This window comes from Octopus bimaculoides, chromosome 9, assembly GCF_001194135.2.
Source record: "Octopus bimaculoides isolate UCB-OBI-ISO-001 chromosome 9, ASM119413v2, whole genome shotgun sequence".
Classification (NCBI taxonomy): domain Eukaryota; kingdom Metazoa; phylum Mollusca; class Cephalopoda; order Octopoda; family Octopodidae; genus Octopus; species Octopus bimaculoides.
Window position 1 is genome coordinate 75,819,439 of NC_068989.1, and position 10,662 is coordinate 75,830,100.

The 10,662-nt window shown below is 35.6% G+C and overlaps 1 protein-coding gene across 1 annotated transcript in view; it reads right to left on the bottom strand.

The window, feature by feature from the left end:
• Window positions 1-10,662, bottom strand: part of LOC106868257 (uncharacterized) — a 207,241-nt gene that overhangs the window by 109,429 nt on the left and 87,150 nt on the right. The window contains exons 6-11 of the mRNA XM_052970932.1: window positions 9,828-9,923; window positions 6,774-6,907; window positions 5,128-5,335; window positions 4,295-4,431; window positions 2,931-3,138; window positions 808-977 (exon numbers count right to left, since the gene is read on the bottom strand). Of these exons, the coding sequence (XP_052826892.1) occupies window positions 808-977; window positions 2,931-3,138; window positions 4,295-4,431; window positions 5,128-5,335; window positions 6,774-6,907; window positions 9,828-9,923 (953 nt within the window). The remainder of the gene's footprint in view (window positions 1-807; window positions 978-2,930; window positions 3,139-4,294; window positions 4,432-5,127; window positions 5,336-6,773; window positions 6,908-9,827; window positions 9,924-10,662) is intronic.

Here is a 10,662-nt window from a genome sequence, read left to right on the forward strand (position 1 = left end):
GCTCAAAACAGTTTGATTCAAATTCGTTGGTACTCCGAGTTTCAAGCGTGATGCTAGTCTTCAGTTATTTTGAATTTGAATGAAAGAAGTTAATTGTTACTACCATAAGGTGAGCTGCAATTGTTCGAGGAAGGTCATACGGTGTCGTGGTTTGATGTTGGTATATCGGTAATACCAACGACAACAATTAGTTGGAAAATACTGCATGGTGAGCAGGAAATCGACCGCGTGGTGGACAGGAAACCGGTCGGGTTGTTGGAGGGGAAGTAGGAAGAAGCGGTATGTGCAAGTACATAGTTGTAAATGCGGGTGTGTGGACGCGCCCCTCTGGTTTTGCGTCCATGTCGCGCACGTCCTCCGCCGCATATATGAACGAACATGTGCGGGCGCACACACACACACACACACACATGCGTACACACACACATGCATACACATGCATGCGCATGCACACACACGCACATACGCACACACATTCATAAGAATCGATCTCAATACTGGACCAATTATTTATCGAAACCGGAAAGAATGAAAAGTAAAATTGGCCCTGGTTGGATTTGAGCTAAAAGCAGAAAGAACCAGACCAAAAACGGCAAATTATTGAATTATTCAATGAGTTCACATTCAGGAAAAGCTTGGTTATGAGAATAGGAAATGAATCCGTTCAAAATGTAATGCAGATATGGACGAGATTAATGATCCGAGAAATTATTATCGGATTTACAGCAATAATTCCGCTTACATATTTTAAGCATTTAATGTTATATTTTGTAGTATATGACTGACAAGAAATATATAGTTACTTACAAGTAATGTGTCATCGTCTGACTTATATATAAATTTGAGGATGAGACCTCTTGACGCTTCGGAAGCGATGGTCCATTGACAAGAAACTGAGTTAGGAAAGTTTATACCTGCATAAAAGCCAGGAGATACGATTTCACCAGATAAAGCATTATTAGTTATGGTGTTGCAGCCTAGAACGAAAAAAAAAACACATTAATGATGAATAAAATTAGTTGACGCAGTTAACACCTATCGTATAAATAAAATGTCTATTTTATATTTGACTTCAACGCATCAAAGAAATAACAAAAGGGATTCTCAGGTAAGTAGAAAATGTATTTAAAAGATTACAAAAACACATAATTATCGTTAGAATACTTGAAATTAAAAGTTTTCGGGCATCAAGATGGTCTGATTCTGGTAATTCTAATGAACATTTAGAAAGCTTTATTGGTCAAATGTTTGAATTGTAGTGCCAATTAATCAGCATCACAAGAGGAGTAGCCATTGACATGTCGTAATTGTTCAATTGTAAACTCAGATTAGAAGCGAAATGTAAACAAGAGCACTTAGACAAGGCAACACCAATGTATTCTCAACGATTAGCCGGAGATGATTTTTAAAATGAGAATGTCTGAAATAAACTTGATTGCTCTCACAAATAAGAATACTAAAAATGAACCAGATTGCTCTCAAAAATTAAGTAAAAATCCGGAAAAATAATCCAAAATCCTTGTCCAGTACCAGATCGATCCTAAAATCTAATCAGTTCGTGCCAGTCATGCGGCCAAACATTCCTGAAAGTTTCATCCGAATCCATCAAGCGGTTCTTGAGATATCTTGCCCACGGACAAACAAACAAGCGCGACTGAAAACAATACTTCCGCCTTCGCTAAGGCGGAGGTAATAATGTGCTTTAGAAAATTACTCATGTTGTCATAAAATCTTGAGATTCTCTATCTTTATGTATGTATGTATGTATGTATGTATGTATGTATTATGAAGAGGCCTGGATAGTTGAGTGTCATTTTATTTGCGTTTTTGATTATGGTTGAATAAAGGTTTATTACTGTCAGCTATGTAATTTTGAATTTCAGTAAGGTAATATTAATTCGTTTAAAAACAAACGTCTGTCTGTCTAACCGATGTTGATTATTCATTCTTCAAGTTCCTTACGAGCGTTTGTGTGTGTGTGTGTGTGTGTGTGTGTGCGTGTGCGCGCGCGTGATTTAATTTAGTTTCAAGATACATCTTGCGGTTATTTTGGGATGCATCGTCAGTGATGTTTCTAGGATCTCAGGGGTCTCGGTTCTGTTAACGTCAGATCCGTTGCATTTTGGCATTTTGGCATTACTCTATTTTGGCAGCTGATTGAACTGAAGGAACGTGAAATGAAGTGTTTTACACAAGAACACAACACGTGGCCTGGCGCAAGAACCGAAACTACACCCTTACGATCATGAGTCCAACACCCTAACTACTAAGCCATGTGTCTACACACACAAACACATGCGCGCGCGCGTGTATATATATGCATAGCGTGAGAGAGGGAGAAAGAGAGATAAAACAAGTTGACTGTGACTTCGTCATCAGGCTTACATCGATAAATGTAACACTCGACTGTTTTTATATACAAATTTGCATATAAACAACAAACATTAATACACACTCACACCCAAATAAACATACACACACGCATACATATATAGATATATATAGGCGCAGGAGTGGCTGTGTGGTAAGTAGCTTGCCAACCAACTACATGGCACAGCGTTCAGTTCCACTGCGTGGCACCTTGGGAAAGTGTCTTCTACTATAGCCTCGAGCCGACCAAAGCCTTGTGAGTGGATTTGGTAGACGGAAACTGAAAGAAGCCCGTCGTATATATGTATATATATGTATGTGTGTTTGTGCGTCTGTGTTTGTCCGCTCCACCATCGCTTGACAACCGATGCTGGTGTGTTTACGTCCCCGTAACTTAGCGGTTCGGCGAAAGAGACAGATAGAATAAGTACTAGGCTTACAAAGAATAAGTCCTGGGGTCGATTTGTTCGACTAAAGGCAGTGCTCCAGCATGGCCGCAGTCAAATGACTGAAACAAGTGAAAGAGTAAAAGAGAGAAATATTTAGGTACTGGGTCTTACCTTGTTTGTATAAAAACTTTACGTTGACTTTTGAGTCAATTCCCCGTGTTTTTAAAAGGATGTGAAGTTTTGGTCCAGTCGACATGATTATATCAGGTCCATCAGTGCCAAAGTCAGTGAGTTTATATTGACCAATAATAGGAGATTCGACACTATCTCCGTCATACACAATAACTTCGTCTTTGTCGTGAAGTACCATGCCTTGTTTCTGTGACAATATAAAAGCAATTTGAATCCACACAACAGTATATTTGATAATTATAGAGAATATAGCATCAAACGAGAAATGAAGAAAGTGAAATGCTGTTGGGATTAATGAAAATTAACAGAGACAAACATAAAAGGGAAATAACTTGAGGGAGATTTTGTCGACTAATTACAAGGATAATCACAGGTCAGTGAAGTTTGGTATGCAGAATCTTCTCTATGCTGTTTTCCCCTCAGTCCTATTATTCTAACTAATGTCCTATTATTCTAACTAATGTTACATAACTAATGTTACTACCTTCTATTTCTCAAATAAACAGAAACAGGTCCCACCTTCAAATGTTAGCGAAATTTCCGACTCCACCCCAACAAATTTATTAATGAAAATACAAAATATTTTGTGACCAAATAATCCTTATTTCTTCAGTATAGTGTTGGAAAATTCACAAAGTCGAAAGCCATTTTGATTATATTATGCCAGACAGTTTTTGCGCTTTTTTTCGTTTTTTCAGTTTTCTCAGGCTTTCACCTACGAGAAACGATAAATTGCTGGGGTGAACAAGCTTCTATGAGGAAATCGAATAAAATGGAATGGGATGAAAGTACTATTGAGGAAATGTTGATACTAATACGTTAGCCGTATCTTGTATGATATACAAACAAGCTTATGAAACTGAACTAGTAAAGGGAAAGATCATCGTACATCGAAACATCTCTGTTGTTTTCATCAGTTTGTTTTAAACAACGGGTCCGTTGCTATTTGCATAGATTTTGTTTTCCATAAATTCCGCTTGTTTGACATAGCTGGAATAATTTCCCTTGCCTGTGGTTTTTTTTAATTCTAAACATCCCTTGAAGGTGGTTTCGTTTTCTAATTGTTGATATAATCTCAGCGATTCGAATTTTTTTCAAGCCACCATGTTAGATATGTGAAACTTTATTATTTACCGAGTAAAAAAACAGAAAGCAAAGTAAATAAAAACAATGAAATATAAAAGGAAAATAAAAAAAAAACTAACATGGTTGTGTTTTGAGAACGATCAGGAAAAGTAGAAAGTAGATATAAAGGCACAAATTTGCAAGCAATATTCCCAACGAAATTGTACTCCAGAAAATTTCGTGCAAACTGGGTAAGAAAAATAAGGTACATAACTCACTATTAGGCTGACTATTTCTCTTCTATGTTTTGTTGTTATTGTCCATGTGTTATGTAGAAGATTCTTATTATCATTGAAGCTGAGTATTTGTTCATTTTCAGTGGCCGTTAACATAGAGTGTGAGTAGCCAGTGGGAACTAAAAATTAAAATAAAAGATCAGAAGAAAACAAAACTCACTGTAATATGTATATTGTTTAAATAAACAAACAACCACCGTTTCGATGTCAAAATTTCGTCTGACGTCTACTGATTACGCCGAGAATCGGTAGACATCACTAAGGCATTATAATAATTGATTCTGACAGGTACAGGGCGAATGATTTTCGCCTTGTACCTCAATTTTTGGGGAAAGGAGTTACTTGGTTGGTACTTAATTTTATCGATCCCGAAGGGAATGGAAAGCAAAATCGACCTAGGTGGTATTTGATCACAGAATGTAAATAACAGAAAGAAATAACTCTACTAGCTCGCTTATTTAAGGCATAAAAGGCATAAAAGTATCGAGAAAAGCGGCGAACTGGCAGAATCGTTAGCAAGTCGGGGGAAAAAGCTTAGAGGTGTTTCCCTCATCTTTACGTTCTGAGTTCAAATTCCAGCCAGGTTGACTTTGCTTTTAATCCTTACCGGATCAATAAAATAAGTTCCAATTGAACACTGGGAACGATGTAATCAACTTATTCCTACCCCACTAACGTGTTAGTCTTGTGCCAACATTTGAAACGAATTATAGTAAGGAGAAAGGTGACAATGATGATGTTACTGATGATGGTATGTATCAAAACTTATGAATACGATTTCAAGAGATTCAGTATAGTTAGACCAAATACTTTACCAGCAATCCAATTAGCAGAAAACCCTTTCATTGTGTTTTCGAAGTCACTTGTGAATTTGAGAAGCATTTTGTTGTTGTAGCTTAAATATTCAGTATTTGTAGGCATGTTTCCTGAGAGTTTAGCTAACAGAATGGAATCTGTTTCGCTATCACCTCCAACGAATATTTCAACAACATCTGTACAATTTTCAGTAAGAAATTCGTTAAACTGTAAAAATAAATCAACAAATGATTAAGTAAATAGAAGATAAAGTAAAGAAAAATACATAATAGGAAAATAAAGCAGGTTTAGACCTTTTCTTAGTCTATTTCTGATGAATGCTTCGCTTTTGTCAATTAATTTCGAAAATAATAAAGGATTTAGTAAAAATAACGTCACCATTATTGAACTGATGTTTAGATTATAAATTAGCATGAAATTTTGATGGATGCTTTTTATAACATCATTTTTCAACTGGGAGTTTGTATCAAAATTGTATCAGAAAATCAGAGGCGATATCAAGCGACTTAATAATCAAAGTGCTAAGAGAAACAAAAAAATATATGTCCGTAAATCAGATATAGTTTTCTCTGGCCTTATTCATTATAATCCCATTCTTCGCAATCGTTATTATTTATGATGGTTTACGATCTATTTTATTGAATTTGGGGAATAAGTACCGATGGGTTCAGACGATATCCTCATTTAGGGTATCATATCAAGGTCCTTCAATCCCTATCTATTTTACCAAGGCCTTTCAGGTTATAATTTGTTTTAAAGGTAGAATAAATTTCTTTTTCATGATTAAGAGGTAAAGTGTAATGTTTTTGGACAGAGCTCTTTATCTGAGGGTTCCTCAGCACGTTAGACATCTTCATAATTTCAAAATTATGTATTCTAAGAGCGCTTTATCTTTTATCTTTTGCATATTTCCCTCATTACACTGCGCCCATGCTGGGGCAACGCCTTGAATTTTTAGTCGAATGAATCGACCCCAGGACTTATTGTGTTTTTAAATTTGATACTTCTTCTATCGGCCTCTTGCCGAACTGCTAAATTACGTGGACGTAAACGCAGCAACTCCTGTTCTCAAGCAGTAGTGGAAAACAAACACAGAAAACAAAGATGTACATACACACACACAAATATTCCCAAACATACACACACACACACACACACATACACAACGGGATTTCAATTTTCGTCTACTAAATCCACTCACAAGGGCTTTACTCGGTCGGAGACCATAGCAGAAGACACTTGTCCAAGGTGCTATGAAATGGGACTGAACTCGGAACCATGTGGTTGGGAAGCAAACTTCCTTTCACATAGTCACACATACATATTAAGTACGCCTTGCGTACTTGACGCATCCCCACAAAGACCTAACATGTTTTCTCGGATTCAACTGTTTCTCTCTTCAGGTTATTGTTAAGTCTTTTAAGTTGACAGTATCTTCCCATGCACCTAAATTCTACACCAACAACAACTTAATAAAAAAAAAAAAACAATTCTAATAATTTGCATTCCTTTTTGTCTTGTTCGGGTTCAAAACAGTTTTAATTTGGTATTTGGTCGTTATTTGTTTTAAATGACTTTAGACAGCTGTAAGGTAGAGCTAACCTCAACTTGATATGTGTGATGTATAATATTAAAATAATCTTACCGTCAACTTGACGAAATTGCCTACATCTGCTTCTATTCTCCACATACAGAAAGTGTCATTGTCGTAATCATTCGGGAAGTTTTTAGTCTTAATTAATCCGTTTAATCCTGATTCATAATACTGACATTGTTGGTCTAAAATGGAAAGAAAGAAATGATTAATAATGTAAAATTCATGGTTGATACCTTTTCTGGAAGAGAAGAGGTTACAGAATCATTAAAAAAAATCTTCAAACCAACAAATCCACCATTCTGCTAATGACTCTTTCATTATCCACAAATAATGCGCCAAAAATGTCTACCCAGTCCTCATCTTTGTACAGGGCTAACGCTGATCTTTGAACATGCGCTGCAGTACGGTTTTCGTAAAGGTAGAGATACTGAAGACCTCTCGTGTGTCACTCACTAATGGACGTATTTGAGAAATTTAGTGAAAAAATGGTTTCGGCCGTGCCCAGCAAACAAATTTTATAGCGAAATCGCCCACCTCTAGGCTCTTTTATTTCTTGTCTCTTGAATCGGCCTCTTCCTGTTGGATTGTAAGATCAGGGCATGTGCTGATGGAGTCTTTTTGTTTTTGACACACACGCTCTACCAAGTCTGGTGGTTCCTAGGAATTCAGTTTTGGCTCTCAAAGTTTTCCTTCTACACATCAATGACTCGACGTCAACTCCAGCAACACAATTTCCTACGCCATTGGTACCAACCTTCATTCCTACTTAACTTTTCTCCTACAAGGAGTAACACATGTGACTCATAATATCTCACATCACACCTGCAATAACCTCATTAACAAACACCTTGAAAATACCTTCGAACGGCGTCACGTCAATCTTATTTTTTCAGCAATAAAGAGGTATAATTACTTCAGATATCCAGACACCATTGACTAGACCCGGAACCATGTGGTTGGGAAGCAAACTTCTTACTACACAGCCATATGTATATATATATTAGTTTAACTTTCTAGATCTTTTCACTAATTTATTCATGACATCTAGCTTCCATTGTCCATTATCACTAGTTTTTCTTCACCTCTGGGCTTTATAATTTCGCTATATTTAACGTAAATAAATGTCTTTTACTCAATTTTGACTTGTGAGTCACCTTTGAATTTTATTTTTATTCATCGATTCGCAACGTGCATACAACTTCATTAACATTACCGATCTTTAGATTTTAATTAATGTTATGGGCATCTTTTTATATCACTACTATAACTAGGAGATCCCTAAAACTACCTCCACTTCTAGTAGCATCATACCCTCTGTAGTTCAAGACCTTCATTATCTTTTACAAACACTTTATTATCCTTCAAACCCCTTTCCACTCTTGCCTCCTTAGAATTCTGGCCAGCACTGGTGTTCAACTAAATGATGACAGTATCTGACATCCATCTACTATTCCTCACCTATTTATCCATCTGTCTATGAATATGCACACTCCAACTACACAGAGTAGTATGTATCTGATTTGCGACATCTAACTCTCTGTCTTTCCTCCTCTACGCTGTAGTATATAATCCAACTCAACTCCCATTCACTTTCTATTAAAAAATGGAAACTGGTAATTTTCTCTATTCCTTGCCATGGATTATCTCCTAAAACAATATTATTTATCTGATCATGGAACTACGTAATGCAAACCTATATTACTCCTTACTTCATTTTTGACAGACTGAAGTATGCTAATATCCTCGACTGGAGATATTTCTTCATTTTTACATCTCTCTGATGACGGTATATTCGGCTTATGGAATCCTTACCCAATATCAAGATCTACATGTTTGGCTATTCTAAAAGACAGCCGTAAGAAACTCTATATGTTTATATTCTCTCACTAAAATAAAATGTCTTTTTTGAGTGAAGCCAAATGTTTTGCTGTTTCATTTTTTATTTTAATCTAAATCTATCCCCTCAAGAAGAAACCATTTGTAGCCGTGTCTGACACGCAGCTTCAACACCACACGTTTCAATTGCAGCTCCAACCGGAGTTTCAGTGGTAAACCAAACTAAAATACCCATAGTACATACCTATTACATTACATCAGTTGATGAAAGCATATTTTGCATACTCTGTGTATATATTGCATATTGTATATTCTGCACACACACACACACACACTTTTATATGCATATAAATGTATATATATGAATGTTTATATATATATATATATATATATATATATATATACATATATATATATATATATATATATATATATGTGCGTAACTAATATTAGATTTCATTGAGGAGAACTATTTACTAAGCATATAATCAACAGAAAACTAACGTAAGACTTGCTTACATAAATTCTATGAAACAGGAATTAAAACTTGGAATTATTAGTTTATTAGTGTCAAACGTAAGCCAGGAATTGATATATGATTGGAGTGCCTACTGTGATAGACGAAGTTAGTTACAATACTGTCTGCTCAACTTCGACAATAAGATAATGAACAAACACACGCGCGCGCGCGCACAGACACACACACACACACACACTCTATAAAATACATAGTGACATACTTGCCAGAATAAATAAATAAAATTAAAAAAATGTCATAATAAACGCTATAATATTTGAACTTGATTCTGCTTGAGTGAACTGTATATATATATATATATATATATATATATATATACACACACATATGTATGTATGTATGTATGTATGTAGATGGAAACTGTATGGAAGACCCTTGTTATAATTCAATGATCCATCGTTGTTACATATTGTGTCTCGCTGGTTCTGTTTGAAATTTGTCTAATTACTGGTTACTTTAACGAGGAAGCAGTTCAGTTGATTGAAAAAAAAACCCCTGAAAGCTTCCATCGTCGACACTTATGGAAGATCCTTCAAGCGTGTATGTATTTGAATATGCGTAAGTATTTACACATATAGGTATCCCTAGCGTATGTAAGCATGTATGCGTGTAGATCAGGTGTTGGTTTAACCCTCATAAATAAATATATAAATTGATAAATAAATAAATAAATAAATAAATAAGGAAATATAAAGACAAGAAATATCCAGTCTGAGTATTTCACTCACCACAACTGACTTCATCTGTAAGGTCCCAGCAATTGTCAGTTCCATCACAGAGCCCTTGTTTACCTATACACCGTCCATTGTTGCATCTAAACGTATCTGTTGAAACAGAAATAGAAATATTATTACGATTGCAATCATTTCTGACTACATACAAGCCGCAGAAGTACCTATGTGATAAGGAGTTTGCTTCCAAATCGCATGGCCCCGGGCTCAATCCCAATGCGTGGCACCTTAAATACAATTACGAGAGCCATAAACTATGAAAATGTAAATCACACCGACACACACACAGACACACATTAACAACCACAAAGTTAGCAATAATGAATACACAACATCATACACACTGAAGAAGATAAAAATATGTAAATACATATATGCAAAATATAAATATAAATATAAAAATATATACATTCATAGAAAAAAAATTACCATTTACATAATACACAAAATTATTCAAAAAAATTCATGAAAAAATACACTGAAGAATACACACAGACAGCACAAAATACACCCACACAACTTTGCATACTTTATTGGATGGCCGTTGACACTTCTGAGTTCTTCCGCTCTTTGACGGGTCTTCTATTTTATCCTGCAGGGTGTCCAACAGTCACCCTTCTCACCAAGTAAGCTTGGTGGGGTTGCCGGTTTAGTCACCGAGACCCGACCATGCAACAGGTTGTACTGAGTTACATGTTACCAGTAGCACATAAGAGCGACTTGACATAATACATACATACATACATATATATGTATATATATATATATATATATATATATATATATATATATATTCTTTTTTTTTACTTGTTTCAGTCATTTGACTGCGGCC